General features: G+C 41.7%; 8 protein-coding genes across 8 annotated transcripts; 4 read left to right on the forward strand and 4 right to left on the reverse strand. All coding sequences in view use genetic code 12, as the record gives it.

The window, feature by feature from the left end:
• Positions 1 to 461: 461 nt before the first annotated feature.
• Positions 462 to 1,805, forward strand: NHG2 (Salicylate hydroxylase (Salicylate 1-monooxygenase); the record flags this gene model as incomplete). Its single annotated transcript, XM_001386408.1, has 1 exon — positions 462 to 1,805. One exon carries the CDS (start codon positions 462 to 464, stop codon positions 1,803 to 1,805), a length of 1,344 nt encoding a protein of 447 aa, XP_001386445.2.
• Positions 1,806 to 1,861: 56 nt separating this feature from the next.
• On the reverse strand, positions 1,862 to 3,166 carry PICST_64256 (probable oxidoreductase; the record flags this gene model as incomplete). Its single annotated transcript, XM_001386605.1, has 3 exons — positions 1,862 to 2,116; positions 2,264 to 2,496; positions 2,530 to 3,166. Coding segments are annotated over 3 exons (1,125 nt in total), but the record flags the coding sequence as incomplete, so codon positions are not given.
• A 1,112-nt stretch (positions 3,167 to 4,278) lies between these two features.
• PICST_33699 (predicted protein) lies at positions 4,279 to 6,498 on the reverse strand (the record flags this gene model as incomplete). The annotated part of the gene is made up of 1 exon (XM_001386606.1): positions 4,279 to 6,498. The coding sequence occupies one exon, from the start codon at positions 6,496 to 6,498 to the stop codon at positions 4,279 to 4,281; it is 2,220 nt and encodes a 739-aa protein (XP_001386643.2).
• Positions 6,499 to 7,405: 907 nt separating this feature from the next.
• PICST_64420 (predicted protein) lies at positions 7,406 to 9,847 on the forward strand (the record flags this gene model as incomplete). Its single annotated transcript, XM_001386409.1, has 1 exon — positions 7,406 to 9,847. One exon carries the CDS (start codon positions 7,406 to 7,408, stop codon positions 9,845 to 9,847), a length of 2,442 nt encoding a protein of 813 aa, XP_001386446.2.
• Positions 9,848 to 9,885: 38 nt separating this feature from the next.
• Positions 9,886 to 10,820, reverse strand: AYR2 (1-acyl dihydroxyacetone phosphate reductase; the record flags this gene model as incomplete). The annotated part of the gene is made up of 1 exon (XM_001386607.1): positions 9,886 to 10,820. One exon carries the CDS (start codon positions 10,777 to 10,779, stop codon positions 9,886 to 9,888), a length of 894 nt encoding a protein of 297 aa, XP_001386644.2.
• A 382-nt stretch (positions 10,821 to 11,202) lies between these two features.
• On the reverse strand, positions 11,203 to 11,796 carry PICST_64696 (predicted protein; the record flags this gene model as incomplete). Its single annotated transcript, XM_001386608.1, has 3 exons — positions 11,203 to 11,512; positions 11,541 to 11,576; positions 11,663 to 11,796. 3 exons carry the CDS (start codon positions 11,794 to 11,796, stop codon positions 11,203 to 11,205), a joined length of 480 nt encoding a protein of 159 aa, XP_001386645.2.
• A 219-nt stretch (positions 11,797 to 12,015) lies between these two features.
• On the forward strand, positions 12,016 to 14,853 carry MUC1.7 (Gastrin mucin-like protein; the record flags this gene model as incomplete). Its single annotated transcript, XM_001386410.1, has 1 exon — positions 12,016 to 14,853. The coding sequence occupies one exon, from the start codon at positions 12,016 to 12,018 to the stop codon at positions 14,851 to 14,853; it is 2,838 nt and encodes a 945-aa protein (XP_001386447.2).
• Positions 14,854 to 17,947: 3,094 nt separating this feature from the next.
• Positions 17,948 to 19,327, forward strand: MUC1.10 (repeated sequence with similarity to MUC1; the record flags this gene model as incomplete). Its single annotated transcript, XM_001386411.1, has 1 exon — positions 17,948 to 19,327. The coding sequence occupies exon 1, from the start codon at positions 18,659 to 18,661 to the stop codon at positions 19,325 to 19,327; it is 669 nt and encodes a 222-aa protein (XP_001386448.2). The 5' UTR covers positions 17,948 to 18,658.
• Between the last annotated feature and the right edge of the window lie 1,158 nt (positions 19,328 to 20,485).

Consider the following 20,485-nt stretch of genomic DNA (forward strand, 5'->3'; position numbering starts at 1 on the left):
AAAAAGTGTTACCTGAAGGAAGTGAAGCAAAATCTATAAAAAAGTTTATGCTACACCAAATACAGTATCAGTATAGGACGTCTCCTTCCCTTCGGTCATTGTCCTACACTTTGGTGTAGAAAGTCCACCCTGAACGATGGATCCAAAATCCGTGTGCAATTTGGGAATTACTCTAATCCGGACCCCTCCAAAAACGATCGGTTGCAGAATGAGAAAAAAGTTTCGCAGTTTGCGGATATATGTTTAACCCGAAGTGTAGAATTCGTTTATCCGTTGAAAGATATGGAGGAGATAGTATTATTCAACTGGACCCCTTTCAGCACGGAGTATAGATTCGGGGCTTAATCCGGTGATCCTCTTTTCCTCTTGCAGTGTAGAAAAAGTACTTGGTATATTTAGAACAATCTTTTCCTACCCAATTCGATTAAAATGGCTGCAACACACTGAATATGACCCCTACAATGACAATTACACAGTCAAGAATTCCAACTTCTTCCATTTCCCTACATTTCATTGTTGTTGGTGCTGGTTTGGGTGGAGTAACGGCTTCGATTGCTCTCACCTTAGCTGGGCATAAGGTGACCGTTTTAGAAGCTGCTCCCATATTAGGCGAAGTTGGTGCTGGGATACAGATTCCTCCTCCTTCAGTTAAGATTCTTCAGGCTATTGGAGCCTTGGACGAAGTACTCTCCAATGCTACTTTTCCTCGTGAGTTTCAGATTCATAGTTGGAAAGAAGGCAAGATTATTTCCAAACAGAACTTGATCCCCTACACTATGGAAAAGTACAATTCTCACTACTTGCACATTCATCGGGCCGACTACCATCGAGCCTTGGTTAACCGAGCCATTGAAGTCGGAGTTGAGATTGTTTTGGATGCCCGGGTCAACCACATTGATTTTGAAAAGGCCACCGTTGCTACTGCTCGTGGAGAAGTTTATTCTGGGGACGTCGTAGTTGGATTCGATGGCATAAAGTCTCGCTTGAGATCCTTCATTTTGGGCTACGAAGACTTACCTTACGACACAGGCGATCTTGCCTATAGGGCAATAATCAAAGTAAGCGAAATGAAGAAGGATCCGGAGCTTGTTCCTTTCATTGAAGAACCAAACATACACTTCTGGTGGGGTCCTCGATGCCATGTTGTATTATATTTATTGCAAGGCGGTGAGAGTTGCAATGTTGTCATACTTACACCAGATACCTTGCCTAAAGATGAAGCAGTTCAGCCTGCCAAGGTAGAGGAGTTATTGGAGTTGTTTAAGGACTGGGATCCAAGATTGAACTCCATCTTTAAAAACATACATAGTACCAGCAAATGGAGATTGCAAAATTCAAGAGAATTATCCACATGGACACATGAAGAAGGAAATGTGATCATCTTGGGAGATGCATCGCATGCCACTTTGCCCTACTTGGCATCCGGAGCCTCTCAAGCCTTGGAAGATGCTGCGGTATTGGCAGGTTTGTTCGGCAGAATTGAACATCGGGGCCAGATTCATGATCTTCTCAATCTAACGGAATCTTTGAGAAAATGGAGATCTACTCAAGTTGTCCAAGGTTCCACTCAATGCAGAAATATCTACCATTTACCAGATGGTAAAGAACAACAGTTAAGAGATATGAAATTGCAAATCTCTCCTCCAAAGATCGGCTGTCCCAACAGGTGGAGAGATCCTGTTTTCCAGGAATTTTTATGGGGTTACGAAGCGTTTGACGAGGCTGAAAGAGGGTGGGCAGAGTATAAGAAGGGAAAGATTGCGAAGTACACCTTCGATCTGCTTTACGATGAAGTGAAATTATAGTTACTTTCCATATAAAATACCATTACTTACCTATATCTAATTACCTATATATACCTCTAATGAACTGTAGACTCCAAATATCGATTTAAGAGGTCAAAATCTGCCTTAATAGTATCAATGCTCTCAACATACTGAGGCATTCCGGTTTCAATTGACTTCGTAACGGCTTCGATACAAAGTAAGGCTCTAATGGCGTCTTCTCCTGAACACTTGACTTCGGTTTCATCTCCCTTCAACAAATTCACAAAGTGGTCGAGTTGCAAGTCAAAAGGTTTGGGTTTCTCGACATATCTGTGAATGGGAGAGTCGTCCTTATAGTTGGGGGAGGGAGAAGGCGATGGAAGTAATTGTGTTGATGTATAACCGGTCTTTTCGTGTTCCATTTTTAATTGCTTACATTTTATTGGTTTTAACCAAGTCCTGTCGTCATTGACATTATTCGCAAGGCTGTTATCAACAGCTGGAGCGTTTCCGCCTTCTTCGTATTGATGGTATAACTTTAAATCCGGAACCGATATGGTTCCGTGGCTACCAAATATACGATAGAAGCCAGAAATTGAATCGTTAAAAGGAACAGTGGGGTTTTCACCTGTTCCAACTTCAAACAGAAAGGGTGAAGTAACGTTATCGGAACAGATGAAGGTACCTACACATCCGCTAGCAAATTTGATCGTGAGAGCTGCTCCTTCATCTACAAGCGGGTTTTCGCTGAAGGTTTGCTGACTTCCAAAACGATCGAGTCTTTGCTTCGAGAGGAGTTCGGCATAAACTTTTTCGATGGGACCCATTAAGTATTGCAACAAGTCCAAGTCGTGGATGAGGTTGATCAAAAGGGTTCCACCACCTAACTCGATAGAAGATCTCCATGGTTTCTCGAGGAAATACGATGGAGGTTTACATAAGGTCCAGGTTCCTTGCATTGCTACCAACCTGCCCAACTTATCCAAGTTGTTCTTGGTAGTGATGATGTAAGGGTTGAATCTTCTGTGATGGCCCACTAGCAATTTGACATTCTTATAGTAGCAGTACTGAATGAGAGTCATACAGTCGTGGGCATTTGGTGCGAGAGGTTTTTCTACCAATAAGTGGATACCTCTCGAAGCCAATTCCATCCCGAGAGTGACATGTGTATGGTTGGGTGTAGCGATGATGGCTGCTTGAGGATACGGAACGGAGTTCGAGTCGCAGTACACGAACATCTCGTTCAAGTTCTTGAAGAGCAACGAGTTGTACTGCTGGGCAACTTTGGGCCCTTTAGCCGAGTGATCGACAATCGCAAAGAGCTTGCAGTCTGGACGGGAGACGATATGGGCAGCATGGCGTGGACCTATAAGTCCGGCACCAATGACGATGAACGAGATCGGGGCACTACTGGATATGGTGGTTGAGGTGGGAGAGATATAGTCAGTTACATTCTCGAAGAAATCGGTTGAGTCCATTATACGGCTTAATTGTGGATAAAGAAAAAAATCAGAAAAGAAGAAATCAAGAAAAAATACTTTCGGGTGGAGAATCTAGCCGATATATATATATATTCTCGAACAAAAGCCACCAGGCACTAAGAAGGGGCTCCAGCTTCGGTGATACAGATACGCTGACCAAATTGGAAATCTGCCGTTGCTAACAAAGAAAATCCAGAAGGTGTGCGTCTGTAAATCCGAATCGAATGTGTAATTTGCCCCTAAAGGGAGATCGACCGATGAGGATTTCAAGGAAGAATGCCGAGCGGCTTCCAGGAGTTTGTTTTGTTTTTGACAAGACGATAACACGCGTGTCGCCTCGGCGAGTGTTAGCACCTCAAGATTGTCACAGTTGTAGCGTGAATTGTGGAAAGTGCTGAATAAATAAAACTGAATTTCGTATCCTCGTTATGTCACTGTAGAATCTCACTTTAGCTGCTAGTGAGATGCGAAAGTTGGCTGAAAAATTCGGAGGTCTTATCTATGTACACAATACGACAAGATACTATTCCATACACATGGCCTCTGGCCAAGCACCTTCACTCTGTTTCTCACAGAGGGGTAAACCTTTCGGAACCGTGATTAGTATCATATGAATACGGGGATACACAGCGCCCGGTTGCCGTGTTGTGACGGAGATTCCTGGGCTGTTCCAACCGTAAAATTCCATTTCAAGGATAGTCACCCGATATGTTTTTTTCTCAGCCAAAACAACCGCGCCCAAGAGATAAGAACTGAGAGATAAGAAACCGCCCAAATAGGGAACAGCGCAGCAGCCGTGTACTGTATCTATGATGTCATCATTGTACTCCAAATTTCTCCTCTACAGCCTGCTTCGAAGACTCTTCATTACATTACAAACACAAATAGACACATACTGAATTACATAGTTAAATCCCTGTACTTGATTGTATGTAAACGCTTACATACTTTTGTACATATATTAATAATATTATGCAGTAGTCGATTCATTTCTCTTCCACTCGGTTTTCTCCGCTCGGTTTTACTCTCTGTCAGATTTTCGCTTTCATCTTGTTAGTGCCTAATTCCCCTTCGTTCCCTTTGCTATCATCTGCTATCCTGTGTCCTTCTCCTATCTTTTGTCCCTCTCCTATCCTGTGTTGGTCTTTTTCCTGTTTGGTTTCTTCTGATGGGTTCCCTCCCTCCATGAAAACCTCACATAGATGATCAACCACACCCCAGCCATACCCGTTTGGAAATCTTCTTCTTACTATAATGTTGTTGTGTGCATCTGGTGGTAAGTTGACTAGAATTTTTCGCCAGTTCAAATCACTGGTGTGATACTTTTTCGCAATCTTCACCTGTTTGTTCAACTTCCAATCGTTGTTGTAGTTAAATATAAGCAATTTCAACTTGGACCTCTTGGAATGGTCGTCCTTGGGCAAGTTCTTGAACTGGTAATACTTGTCATGGAAAATTACAAAATCTCTAGACTCCGGATTCATGATATATTCTCTGGATGGAATTGGACACAAAATGGCATTGATGGCCGATTCTACAGCAGATGCCTTCGGTGGAATGTAAAATGTTGGTCTTTCTCCACTTCTCTTTGATAACGGCGAACTACTAGAAACAAAAGATGCTTCCACTTCGTTCTCTGCACTAAGAACTTCGTCTGCTTCTTCTGCATCGTCGTCAAATAAATTGTAATAATCTGTGCCTTTTGCAGAGATTCTCATGAATTTTTTTTCTCTTCTTGTTAGAGACAGCTTTTTCTCTTCGTTATTTAGATTGAGTGAAAATAGTTGCTTGTATCTCTCGAGTAGCGTTGTTCTTTCCGCACCCAACTCTTTCTCTTCTGGAATTTCAGCAACTGTATCACCAGTAGTGTTTGTAGCAAGCAGATGGTGATCGTAGTCATGCTGATGTTCAAGCTTTGCCGTTTTGTTTTTCTGCAACTGTGTGACATCTCCCAATGCCTCATAGTCCAAATATAGTAATGCTCCTGTTCTCAATGGAACAATACCATCGTTCACTGCATTGGCATATAAAGTAAGATGATTAAACCTGCCCAAAAAAGTTTGCAAAGGATCATCAGGAAGAGTTTCAAGAAGTGGTTTAAATGCTGAACGTTTATCCTCTTCTACGTTCAAATTCAGAAGTGAAGGAATGGTTTTCAGCAAGGTCAAATCTCTACCAGTTTTGCCTAGGGTTCCTAAATCTAGAAACCATGAAATCAAGAAACTCATCTCACTAAGGATACCAAGAAGAGGACTAGCAACACAAAACAAGTTATCTGGCTCGATATCATGGTCTTCGAAAAAAGTGGTTCCTCTTGTTGTCAAGATATGCTTTATGGCATACAATTGAACCAATCCTCCTAGCGAATGCGCTATAAATGATATTTTTTTTATCTTGTGCTTCTTTCTCTGTATCAATTCAACAAGACTTTCTGCTGAAGAAATTCCCAACTTCTTCACACCTTTTTCTGTCCTTCCAGCATTTCCGGAATAGCCCCTAACTAACAAATTCTCTGAACCACATTTTCTTTCTAAGGTATCCTTCATGTACAACATGTCTGCTGTCAAGTTAGACAAAACTCCATGAGTCAACCAGATCAAATGAACAGGCTGTTCAGGATATTTTGGCTCATTGGACCAGAGATCACATGTACTCTTCTTGACTACAGAAAGCTGTGGGTTTGAAGACTGTCCAATTTGTTCGTTATCTACAACGACGTTTTCACGAGGGTTAAACGTGATAAACGACTTACTTCCCATAGAAGTAATAGTGTGGAATGTTCCTGAGTTCAACTTTTTCATTCTGGAAAGATCGTCTCCAATCATCAATTCAAAGAGAATGTTGGTCTTTCTAGTGGTGATAATCTGTGACACTATATCAACTTCCCACTGAAATAAGTCACCTTCCTCTCCGCTTCGTACTAGCGAATTTGAATTAAGATTTAGCTTGACATTGAATGCTTGCGATGGTTTTACTTCATTCTTAAATACAACTTCCTTATTACTATCGATATCCTCGGGAATAAATATGTTATCAGGATCGTAGTTGAACGGTACAACATGGCAGTATAAGGAAAATGGTCCGTTCAACAAATGAATGGCTCGAATAGGCGCCTTCTCTTTGTTTTTCAAGCGCAAGAAGATTTCTCGCTTATTCGGATCCAATCGGGTATATTTGATGGTATACCTATTGACATCTCCTATACTTAATGAGTCTCTCTCCCGATACCAGAGGAAAGGGTCGGTGGACATGATAGGTTCTCTAATTGGCTATGACAATCCACGATTTCATAAAGCTAGACAAGCAATCCAGAAAGTTGAAAGCTTAATCATTCATTAGTGCTGGGTCTGTACTAAGCATAGTAATTTTTAGATCCTGTGCACAAGACAACCCCAACTTTTGATACTGCTCGGATCCTTTTTATTACTGAGTACATACCAACTTGTATCAATCTACAGAATACATCCTGAGAATCGGTAGCTCTTTCTGAGAATGTCTTTGCAACTTGTCAATTATTGCCGATATCATTTTGGGGTGTATCCTTAAGAAGTTTTATAATCTTGCTTACTCATCTATGATAGCAATCTTCGGATATTATATTCCCACCTTTTCTAGGCTACCATCAGGAGAAAGTCCGGCAGTGCCAATTGTTGCACGGAGTTATCACTTGCACGGCATCTGTGCTGTTTAAGCTTATCAGGTTCACTAAATTAGAAGAATCATTCACAACCTTGAGATCACATGATCTATTGTGAAACTAGGTGAATTCTTATGATATTTATTACGGTTATAGATTTATCCGACTCCCTTGTAGATTCTGTATCAAAATATGTCTAAAACAGTTCTGCGTCATCTAATGAAATGTGGAGGTAATAGATTACTAAGAGAGGCTTATTATTACTTCTGCTGGCTCTGTTAGCGAGTTGTATAGATTTCCGGCTTTTCCTATCCAATCCCGATATGTTGAACTGAAGCAAAATTTTGTGGAAAAAGTAGTCGAGCACATTTTTAAGATTTGAGTTGATTATTCATCTTCTGAAGGTGCTTTGTGGGTCACCAATGGCGGAATTAGAAGTTGCCAATGTGTCTGGTCAAATAAATTCTCCAATAGGCCCACCTTCCTCGACCTCCAGTTTCGATCTACTGTCTTCTACGTCAATGATATATGAGAGATGTGAGAACCTGCTCCAACATAAGTTTCAATCGGTTGTAATTGTAGGTTTGCGAGGAGTGGGAAAGTCAACTTTGGCCTTGATGGCTCTGGCTACTTTGGGTCTTGAATATGTAGATCTTGAAAGATGTCTAGTCGACTATACTGGAGTGTCTGATGCAACTTTTATCAAAAGCGTTTCTAAGGAAGAATTTATACATTTGCAGTACAAGTTGATTGTAAGATCATTTAGAGCTAACAAGAATAAGAGAGCCATTTATGTATTGCCAGCAAGTTCGATCAACAATTCCGCCGTGATGGAATATTTAAGAAATAATTGCAATTGTCACTGCGTTATCAATATCGAATGTGACGAAGATAGAATATTGAAGTATGTCAACTACACTGGTGAATATCAAAAGGGAATCCTGTCAATACAGTCCGGAATATCCCAATATAGATCTGTTGCAAACTATAATTTCTTCAACTTGGAATCAAATTTAGATGTTTGGAAAAAGTATTCGTTCTCTAAGGTGGATGATTCCAAGCAAATTGAAGTTACACCACATCTAATATTGAAACCCGTAGAATTGGAATTCATCAATTTTATGTCATTTATTCTTTGGAATCCAATACCGGAACCCTCTGATGTTCTTTTGAAGCATTATCAGAGAAGCAATTTAAGAAGCTTTTCTAACTGTTTACAGCTCACATTCCCTTATGATGCCAGAAACATTCACGTGAACAATTTTGGCGACGTCTTGAATGGAGTAGATGCAATCGAAGTCGGAGTTGATCTTATCCAGTTAATTAGAACAAAAATCATGCATGTCAATTTGCGGCTAGATGAGTATATCGCGAGAATAAGAAGAAGTACTCGAGGATCCATACCAATACTTGTTGGTATTAAGAATACTATCCCTGAGCTCAACAACTTCATTATGGAGAGTACTGTTGACTCTGTCATTAGTACATCTCAAATTAAACAGGATTTTAGAAGCTTTTACTTCAGTATCTTGTACTCGATTATCAAAGTAGCTGCTGACTATGTGGTTCTCAATTTGGAAATTTTTCTTTTTGATGAAGTCAATTTCCTAAACGATATTATCGTGAATGATTCTTTCTATATCATGGACCAACTTAGACATATGCAAGGTAACAGTCTGTTTCTAGGAACATATAACTCGAACTGCGATGAATTCTGGGCCATTCAAAAAACAATAGGCAAAGTACGGTGCCTTGATATTATCGATTTGACGAATGATTTACAGATATCCATGGTAAGAGTCACTTCTACTGCTCGTTGTGTATCAGATAATTACAAGATACAAACATTCTTGGAATATTGCATGAAGAAATATCCAGAAACTACGGTATCAGCTTATAATCAAGGAACAAATGGAAAAATATCCAAGATCTTAAACAAAGTGTTGACACCTGTATGTTCTCCAAGTGCTGATCCTCTGCAAGGTGAGCTCACGTCATATGCTCTTAACCAGTCGAGGTTTTCATGTTTTTTGCAGCCAACGCTACGATTTTTTGCTGTGGGCAGAAGTGATTCAAGTATTCTCTATCAATTTGTCTATAGACTGGTGTTTGAGAAATTGGGACTTTCATATTTTTTCAAAATTCTCGAAGATGTATCAATTGATGAATTATTGAAGTCTCCCGATTTTGGAGGGGCGATATTAGCAACTCCTATAGAAATTAAAGCGAACGAATTTGCTGGTAAATCATCAGCACATGCCGCAGAGATTGGATTAGTGGATTCTATAATTGCAGAAAGATCTCTTGATGATCCATCTAAGTTCCTACTTCGAGGGGAAAATGCGGATTGCTTAGCAATCAAGGTCTATATCTCTGACAATGTTGCTCCCATAAATGCTGTAAGCCACAATAAGAGTGTTCTCGTCATAGGTTCAGGTTTCAAAAGTCGTGCTGCTATTTATTCGTTGATGAAACTTGGCTATAAGAACATTTTATTGTATAGCCCTATGTCCATTGCTAGACAGACTGAGAAGGATGTATCTCTATCGCACAATTTGGATTCTTCCAGGAAATTGGATTCCCACAATCTATTGGCTAAGATTACAATAATTACTGAAGAACAATTCCAAAATGGTATCCTCCCTGATGATCTTCTATATCCAACAATAATTATTAATTGCATGAGTGATGAGGATGTTCCTATCGATGGTCAGGTCAAGCTATCTGCAAATTGGCTCAAGAGTCCTTCTGGTGGAATATTCTTGGACACACATATTGCAAACAAAGAAATTACAACCCTAAATGAGAGCCTGGAATGGGAAAAAGGATGGATCAAGACTAATGGACTTGAATTCTTGCTTGCCAAAACATTGATCCAGTTTGAGTTGTTTGTGGGTAAACCAGCACCAAGAGAGCTTATAAAATCCATTCTAATAGAGCATTATCCTAATGAAGTTCAATAGATATTTGTATATTTCCAGTAATACTATATTGTGACTATCTACTCGAGTTTAGATTTAGAGTACTTATCCTTCAAGTATGCGTACACCTTAACCAACTTAAAGTGCCTTATCAAAACAGTCTCAACAAGAAATCTGGGGAAAATTCCTAAACAGTAGAAACCTAAGAACCTAGCCATTGTCCCCCTGTAAAGGTGCAATTTGCCTCCAACAACGGCCAGTTCGAAATCGTTGGCTACTTGTCTTGCGTACTCCTTCGGATCCATTGGGTTGTTTCTTACGGCCATTTCTTGTCTTTCTTTCAAAGCAGCAGCCGTATCCGGAGTGGAAAACAAAGAAGTGCTTGGTAAGCCTCTTTTATCCAGGATGTCCGTGTTAACACCACCGGTTACGAAGTTGAGCACCTTGACACCGAATGGCTTCATTTCAATTCTCAAAGTTGCAGCATATTGGTGAATCGCTGCCTTGGTGGAAGAATAGGTTGAGGAAAATGGAAATGGAATAACACCGCTGACAGAACCAGTGAATCCAATGGCACCCTTAGCATTGATGAGCAAAGGACTCAACTCACGAGTCAATCTCATGGGACCAAACACATTGACTTCAAAACACTGTTTGAACCATTCATCGGTCACATCAATAGCGGGGAAAGTACACGATTGGCCAGCATTGTTGAAAAGTACATCAAGGTAGTGATCTCCGGTCTGTTCAATAATAAACTGCTTGGCACTCTTGACACTTTCCAATGAGGACACATCCAACTTGAAGGTAATCACACCATGTTCACGCAATGGCTCCATAGGCTCCAATCTTCTGGCTCCGGCGAATACCTTGTATCCCCTTTTGGCAAACTCAATGGAGGTAGCATATCCGATCCCAGACGAAGCTCCGGTGATGAGCGCAACCTTTTGTCTCTTTGGTGTTGTAGTTGACATTGTCTACTATTGATATCAGATCTACCTTCAATTATTGGAATAGCTAGAACTGAAATAAATAAACGAGAGGAAGACTAATTATACAAAAGTATGGGGGTAGCGGAGCTACGTATTTTTCAGATGCACCGGAGAATAAGCGTGAAAATGTGTGAACGGGCATGTGAGTCGGCTTCTCGATATTCCTAGGCAGCCGAGATACAAGATGCAAATAGAGATAGGATCTATGAGCACTATACTACTTGTCGTCCTCTTGTGATGTTCACATTATGGATGTCACTTAAGCTACGGTACATACCTCATTATGATACATAGTCTAGTCTTTTATTAACCCCAGGAATGTTATTATATATACGGAAAGGTCCAGGAACAAAAATGCTGGAATAAAGCCAATTCGTGCTTCGAAATTCAGAAACCATGAACACTTTACTTGGTAAGCTCTTCTACGAGCTTATCCTCGTAAAAATAGTGCATGAACTTGACAGGCTTCTTCTGATCAGGGCGATCCACGTGAAGTACTGGAACATCATAGCAGTACTTGTCAAACCATTCAGAGTTTTCCGGCTCCATTATATCAATAACCTTTAAATCTACTTCTTTGGTCTTGAGAGCATTATTCTCTAATGTAGACGTTAAAACGACTCTGGCATTTGTACATAGCATGCAAGTCTTTTTTGTGAAGAAAGTTAAGGATACCTTCAGCAAAAGAAAAGAAGTGCTTGAGAAGAGTCTTCTGCTATTTTGCCAGCGATTTTTGGCCATACCTAGGGAAGACCCTCCTGCTTTCCCCAACATTGATGCTTCTCGGTGTATTAATAAGGAGCTTTTCACTCTACCGTTCTTAAGTAAGAAAAGTACTTGTACAAATTAAATTTCTAGTCTCCACAAGATATTCAAATTAGCGTGCTGATTGGAACAATTAATGGATCTACGTAGCAAAAAAATGATTCTGCCCAGGATCGAACTGGGGACGTTCTGCGTGTTAAGCAGATGCCATAACCAACTAGACCACAGAACCATCTCTTGAACGTAGGACATCCCTATTTTGATTCCATTTTTAAAAACAAAAGCCATAAAAGTCACGTAAAAAAAGGAATGGCCGACCTACGACCCATCAATCAGCCAGAGGGACCTCTAGGGGTTTTCTCTGGTGAAAGCTCTTCAAATCAAGCCTTAAACGAGCCAAAACCACCGGATATTGACCGAAATCCACACGACCATGTCGCACCCCCTGATCTGATGGACCTCGATGGCGAGTCCACAGATGCCGATGAAAACGGCGATTTAGAGCCATCTTTCGAGACAGCATTGTCAACTACTTCCGAGGAACCAGCCCAACTACGGGATAATCCCATGGACGGACTGGTTAGTCAGAACCAGACCCAATTAAGCTCCACTATGGACAGTTTTGAAACTTCGGTTTCGAAAAATTTTCACGATCACGTGATCGGACAGGTACACGACCAGGAAATGGCTGCAAATGATGAAAATGAAATGGTTTCCACTTCTTTAGAATCTACCAGCAGATCAACTGATTTACCAGAACAAGAAGACTCTCTTCTTATTCACCATCAACATGAAAACGCCAAAACCCAAAAAAACAAAGAAAATTTACAAAACTCCCAAAAAAATACAGGAAACTTACAAAACTCAAAAAAAAACTCAAAAAACTCAAAAAATTCAAAAACAACTCAACCAAATGTTGATCAGATCTTCCCTATCTTAGGAACTGCCAGCAAATCAGCCAAAACAGGTTTACGTACCTTCAATATTGCCAAACAAGTACCAATCCCAATACTCAATCCAAAAAATGGCCCATCTGCTAGCCAACTCCAAAAGGTAATTGTGGACAGAGACTCCTCACCTATTCTTCAAGACGCAAAAACTAGACGTAAGCAATTGACCGAACTACACGAAACTACCGGTCACCTTTCAGAAGAACAATACCGTCAATTAGCAAACACCTACTATCTCCAAAAATATGCCAACTCCCTTTCAGATCTCAATTGGGCGGGACAAGAAGAAAGACTTAAGGCATGGAATGTGCCCCAAGATTTCTGCCTTACCGCACTCGGTGAGATTGCTCGAAATTCAAACGAGAAAAGATACGTACGTCTTCAAATAGACGCTTTCTATAACAAAAATGACCATCTCGACCAAAGGCATTCAATGCGGGCCGAGGAAATGGCCAAAATAATTGAAAAACACCTTACAGAGACTATCCCAAACAAATGGCCCATGGTCTCCCAAAACAATAACAAAACTTTAAATGAACTCCATAAATCCTTGGAGTTCTTAAAAAGTCAATTCGACCCCGGCTCAAATGACGAATTTGAAGCCACTAAGGACATAAAAGACAAAATGCAGCAATTGTCTAGAGAAATAAGTTTCAGCGCTACAATGAGAGATGTTAAAGACAAGTTCCATACAATTGTAAGAGATAACACTCATGTGGATTTTCGTTTCGGAAGCATAGTAACTCAGGATCGGATCCCAGAACTGGCTCAACAGAAATCAACACCCATGACAACTTGGCTTGAAAGATTTCAACAACTTTTCCACTCACCTTACGTGGGCAGTGAAGACACCTTTGAATTTCAGCTCAGTCTTGTAAGGCCAAAGCAACTATCCAACATGTATCTAGTTGGCATAAAAGCTTCGTCGGACTTCCCAGATCCGCGAGACATCCTAGACATCATGTTCCACACAAAAGATTTTGAAATTCCTCAATACATCGATACATCCTTACCTTCTCGTAAACCCTCGAGACGACAGGACCGAATCCCGTACGAAATTCTACATCAATTCATAAGAAAGGCACCAATCTTAAATTACACTGACAAAAAAGCAGACTTTACACACGTCCTGTTCTTCTTGATTGGCAGCAACTCAGACAATATTCCCAACAGAAAGAGTATCTTCTTGGAAAACGTCCAACTTGACATCATCTCTTCATACCAATTCTGTTTCAGATGCCACAACAACAAGCACACTACCAAAAGATGTCCAGTTCCCAAATCAACCACATTGTTCCAAAGTCGGCCCTTAACACAATGGCCCACTAAGGTACCATCCCCAAACAAACAGAACCATCCAATAACCCTCACCACGGGTCCCAGAACTACAAATCAAGACGGGGATGGCTTTAGTCGACCCACGAAAAGATCTAGACAAAAGACAACCCCCAGTCCACCAACTATCCCACAACAACAGAATAGCTTCGAGGTGCTCCCGATAGAGGACCTCACAACACAAGAGGTTACAGCAGAGGAGACCGAAGCCACACGCAACCGGCCAAACACTGTTTCATCTACACCACAAGCACCATCACGTCACGAAACCCCGAAAGCCATTAACAAGAACAACGATAAAGCCCCTGAAATTTCAACACAAGACGATGAAATGGTGTACTACACCGATGACGAAGAACCCTCGACTATAAATGACGAGGACACCCAACTCGCTCCATCTACATTGATTGAGCAACAACAAAAAAATTCAAAAGTGGATACCACCCCAAATACTCCACAATACACTACTGACATGCTCCCTCTGAAGCATGCACCTAAATCAAATTCAAGATCTCAACCGGTAACTCCCTCCCGGCCTACTAGCATGCTCCCTCTGAAGCATGCTCCCATAACTAGTTCCAAATCTCAACCGGTAACCCCTGCCCGGCTTGGATCCAAGGTCCTCAAACCTGCGTCAACAGGTAAGAAACCCTGGACACCGACACCCACTCCCAGGAGCACGAATGGCCCTAGTGGGTCCCCCGCAAGGACTCCGACCACGTCAATACGACTACCTTCTCTCCTAAACAACAGTAGAACAAACTATAGTGAATTAAGGGAATCACAAATGGGATCGACCATTAGTTTTCCTGAGTCTATGAGGACATCCAACCTCAACATCCCCGACTCTTCACTAATTCTACAAACTCAAATTGAGGAAGCAACTCAAGTAGATTCTCCAGGCCAACAACAGGCACCAGGTCACAATCCATTAACAGATGACAACCTGGACCTAAGTATGGACATAGAGGACATCAACGTTCATTCTGATAATACTAATTATTAAGATGTCTAGATTAGTAAATTTTCGGATAACCAACCCGCTGTTAACGGAACACCGGGTAGCAAATCCAACTAATCTTCTCAAGATCCGTACTAAAAATATTCAAAAAAACACACAGATCAATAAGTTTCGAGAACTCGCGACTTACTGTGATGTCTTACTCATTCAAGAAACTGATTTTAATTCAAAACAACCAGCCAACTCCCAGAACAGGCGGGGAGCCAGGAGGGGAGCAAGACGGGCAATGCAACAACAACCCCCAAACTACTCTCAGGATCCCACCCCAGATTGGATTACCTCATTACAAAAACAATTGAACCAAGCAAATCAAGAGCTAATCTATACAGATACATTAGCTCGCTCGGGAATCATACTTAATTTTCAACACCAACACTTTGAAAAGATTTCGTCTAATAACCTCCAGCTCGACTCTGAAATCGCGCGGTATGCGACCGACGTAATCATTCAACTCAAAGAAACAAAAGAATATATCTTAGTTATCTCAGTGTACGGACCGAGTGGGAATCATCGTTCTCAAGAGCAATTATTCCACTCTCTTTATACTCTGATTAACACACTCATCACAAATTTCGAAATTGACAATAACAATCACAAGCTCCACCTCTGTATAGGGGGAGACTTCAATATGATACAAAATCCAGAACTAGATTCTACTGCAAGAGAAAGCTCCAGTCGAGAGCACGCCTCCCGACAAGCCTTCAACTCTCTTTGCAACGAATTTCAACTACATGACTCTCTTAGAGGATTAGAACCGACTATCAAGGTACCCACAAATACCAACACAAATAATTGCAGAAGACTCGATAGAATCTATCTCCCCAGATCCTTCCAAGCAAGAATCTGGAGATATTCTCACCGCTTCAATCACATAGTAACATCAACTCACGCCACGGTAGACGTGGACCTTAGCATCCTACCGGACGCAACGCTAAAAGTAGCAAGGCCACGCTTTATCATTAAAGACCACTGGGTTGACAACCTAGGATTTCTCAACATCCTCAGTCACACACGCTTTTCAGACTATTCTGAATTTATCCAACGTGTCCCTAAGATAATAGCATCCCTTAGACAGAGACCTACAGCCAACGCTCACCACAGCGTTAGTGAAAAGTCTACCATTTTCAGAGATCTCAATGACCGCTTCAAAGGGGCAATCCATGCTGCCAAAATAGTGAAATCACTACAAACAGCAGACAAAAGTAGAACTGCCACCTCCACGGATCAAATACTCGCTATCCAAAGGGAACACTTTGCCAAGCTCTACCTGGACTCCCAACCCCAGGAAGCGAAGCGAAGCATTCGGACCTATGTTCAGATGTTCCCGCAAAAAATAGCGGCAAGTGACCAGGCCAAACTAGATGAACCCATTACACTCGAAGAAATAACTGCGGCTTTACAAAGGACCACCAATGACTCAACGCCAGGGGAAGATGGTGCAACATTCCTCTTCCTCAAAGCGACTTGGGACACAGCAGGCCCCTTGCTTGTAAAGGACGCCAACAACATCATGCGAAATGGACTCTTACCATCCTCGATGGCACTAGTACTAATACGCATGATTCCCAAAAGGAAAAAAGCAGACCCCACAGTGGACGATTACCGTCCCATATCCCTCATCAATACCTCATTGAGGGTGATTTCACAGGTCCTCAATATGCGCCTTCGCACAGTAATCAAGAACCTCATTGGCTATGATCAATGTGGCTTCATGCCCGAACGCCAAATGGATTTTCAAATCCAACGGTTCCGGGCCATCATTGACAAGGTAGCAGAAGATCCCGAGAAGCTGAAAATTGCAAATGTGATCATCTTAGATTTAACCAAAGCCTTTGATCGAGTATCACACGACTATTTGTCTGCCGTACTCGACCAAATCGGGTTAGGTCCCAAGTTTAAGCGTATCCTATTACTGGTGACGACACAACAATTTGCAGCCATTTTTACGAACAATACCAAATCCGAAACGTTTCCACTTACGCAAGGCACGAGACAAGGAAACCCGGTTCTGCCGATTCTCTTTAACTTATGTCTTGAACCGCTCCTTTACAGACTCCATAGTAGACTCCAGGGCATTCCTATCCAACTAGATCACCTTCCAGCGCTTACAGCGAAATACTCAGCATTTGCTGACGACCTCACTGTTTTCACAAGCTGTAGAAGGGACCACGAAATCTTGAAAGAGGAACTCTCTCTATTTGAGCAAGCCTCAAACTCCTTGGTGAGCATTTCCAAATCAAGAACAGCATTCTGGGACCAGCCTCCGCACGAAGACATTCAACGGATCCTTGGTTTCGAAGGACTTGCTCTTCGGACATCGGATCACAAATATCTTGGGGTACCGCTAAATGGTTTCAATTGGGAAACTTATACAAAGTCCCTTTCTACTCAACTTGTTCTCCATAGCATTAAAGAATTGCCGATTCACCTCAGATGCACAGGTTTTAATACTTATATCTTTTCAAAGGTATATTTCAGGGACCTCCATGACCCCATGCAAATATCCGATATCAAGAGACTCACCAAAATGGTAAAGGGTCACTTACCTCCAATTGGTGAACAGCATCTATACAATTTGAAAAGCAAAGGAGGCTTCGGTCTCCTCGACATGGAACAGCAACTAAAGGGTCGTCGGGCCAAAGTGATCTATGAAACCTTGACCAACCTGACAGATTGGAATTTAATAGTGTTCCGCGATAAATTGCAATCATTTATGGACTACATCTTTCCACCTCGAACGGTAAACCAAACCCAACGGGAAATAGTCCCATGGTATCGGTTCCTAACGGACCTATATGTACGTGAAGGATCTCGAGCTCGAATTGAATATCTTCATTATGAAAAATTCACCAATGCCGAGAAAGAATGGCTCAAAGCCTGGTTCCAAATTACGAAGGCTAAAAACTTCCACTGGATAAGGGACCGTTTTACGGGACGGACAACTTGGTATCGCAGGGATGTCTACAAACGATTCACTACTGAAGAGAAAGCATATATGGTTAGAAACCCACCAATCAAAAATGATTGGCAACATTGGATTGATCTGGTTGATCCTAGCACATTCCGAAGTCGCTCGGCCAAACTGGCTCAAGCCAAACCAGTCAGTAGTTCTGCAACCTTGAAAGAGAACTTCCAATTAACAGACGATGACTATCAGCAGTTTTGGAAAGCTATAGCTAAAGTACAACGTAGGTATCCAAAAGGGGTGGAGGAAATTCACAGGGTTCACCTCGGTCACAGGGACCGACATGGGTCCTCCGAGGCTCTGCCAGAATGCCTGATGTGTTTCAATGAAATACCAAGACCTCAGTTTTTTCACCATATTTACCAAGATTGTTCAATCAGCCGTACATTATGGGACATACTTCGTCCTACAGAAATCACATTAAATTTAAAGAATCTCATTTGCAATTCTTCACTTTCACAGGCTGCATATCTCTCGTGGAATCAATACCTTTTAGCTGTTCATCTTTTTAGATGCCGACGGCGAAATCCAATGGACAGGGACATTTTCACCTGTTCTATGCTTTCATCTTGGGTATCGATTTTGCAGTCTAGACGTCTTATTTAAACATTTTACAAGTCCGGTAGCTTATACCGTTGTCAAGTTTTTTACAGTTTTCTAAGGATATCACCTAGTTTTTAGGTCATATCACCCGGAGGTTTTTATCCTAGGATTTCCTTCACCATTCGGTATGGATTAGAGGAAGATTTATATACTTTGTAGTTGATAGGTTGGACTTTAGTCGTAATACATGCCATTTCGTAAAAAAAAAAAAGGGCCTGTCCAATGTCAGAACTACGACCAATCAATCAGCCAGAGGGACCTCTAGGGGTTTTCTCTGGTGAAAGCTCTTCAAATCAAGCCTTAAACGAGCCAAAACCACCGGATATTGACCGAAATCCACACGACCATGTCGCACCCCATGATCTGATGGACCTCGATGGCGAGTCCACAGATGCCGATGAAAACGGCAATTTAGAGCCATCCTTCGTGACTGCAGTGTCATCTACCTCTGAGGAACCGGCCCAACTACGGGATAATCCCACGGACGAGCTGGTTATTCAGAACCAGACCCCATTAAGTCCTACTATGGAAAGTTTTGAAACCTCAGTTTCGGAAATTTTTCAAAGTCACGTGCTTGACGAGGTACACGACCAGGAAATGGCTGCAAACGATGATAATGAAATGGATCACATTTCTTTAAATTCTACAACCAGCCTCTCGAACTTGCCCGAACAAGAAGATTCTCTCCTTGTACACCAACTTAAAGAAAATACAAAAACCCAAAAAAATTCTGAATCCTTACAATACTTAAATAAAAACCAAAAAAACTCCGAAAATACAAAACTCCCAGAAAAAAATACACAAGACCTTGAAGCAGAGGAATACCCACTCTTAGGAACCTCAAAGAGTTCTTCTAAGAAAAGGATTCATCCCTCAAACCCCAACTATTAACAAAGGACGCGGAGAATATCATGCAAACGGGAATATTACCAGAGTCAATGGCTCTAGTTCTCATCCGTTTGATACCCAAGAGAAAACGTAAGGACCTCACGGTCGATGATTTCCGTCCCATCTCCCTTATTAATACTTCTTTAAGGGTGATTTCGCAGGTCCTTAATATGCGCCTTCAAAAGGTGACCAAGGACCTCATCGGCTATGACCAATGCGGCTTTATGCCCGAACGCCAGATGGACTTTCAAATCCAACGGTTCCGGGCCCTCATCGACAAAGTATCAAAAGACCCCGAGACTCTGAAAAGTGCAAATGTCATTATATTGGACTTGACTAAAGCATTTGATCGGATATCGCACGACTATTTGTCTGCAGTACTCGACCAACTTGGCTTTGGCCCCAGATTCAAGCGGATCTTGCTCCTGGTAACGACACAACAATTTGCAGCCATTTTTACCAACAACACAAAGTCAGAGACCTTTCCACTCAAACAGGGAACGAGACAAGGCAACCCAGTGCTGCCTATCCTTTTCAATCTCTGCTTGGAGCCTCTTTTACAAAGATTACAGAGTCGGCTCGAGGGAATTCCGATTCAACTCGACCATCTACCACCGCTAACAGCGAAATATTCAGCCTTTGCAGATGATCTCACAGTTTTTGTGAATGGAACCAGAGATCATGAAATTCTCAAAGAAGAACTTACTTTATTTGAACAAGCATCCAACTCGTTGGTCAGTATTGCCAAGTCCAGGACCTGCCACTGGGGCCAGTCACCTCCCGAAGAGGTTACCAAGATCCTTGGCTTTGAAGTCCTCGACATTAGCACGACGGACTACAAATACCTCGGAGTTCCGCTTAACGGCTTCAGATGGGATTCGTATATCTCCTCTCTTTCCACACAGCTACATTTCCATACCATACAAGAATTGCCAATTCATCTCAGATGCACGGGGTTCAATACTTACATCTTCTCGAAAATTTACTTCCGAGACCTACATGATCCCATGGCAAATGACAATATCAAGCACATCAAAAAGATGGTAAAGGGACATCTCCCTCGCATTAGCGACAGAAACCTTAGTAGCTTGAAAAAGAAAGGGGGCTTCGGACTACTCAATGTAAAGCAACAGCTCTTAGGAAGACGGGCAAAAGTCATCT

The sequence above is a fragment of the Scheffersomyces stipitis genome, chromosome 8 (genome assembly GCF_000209165.1).
Source record: "Scheffersomyces stipitis CBS 6054 chromosome 8, complete sequence".
Lineage (NCBI taxonomy): Eukaryota > Fungi > Ascomycota > Pichiomycetes > Serinales > Debaryomycetaceae > Scheffersomyces > Scheffersomyces stipitis.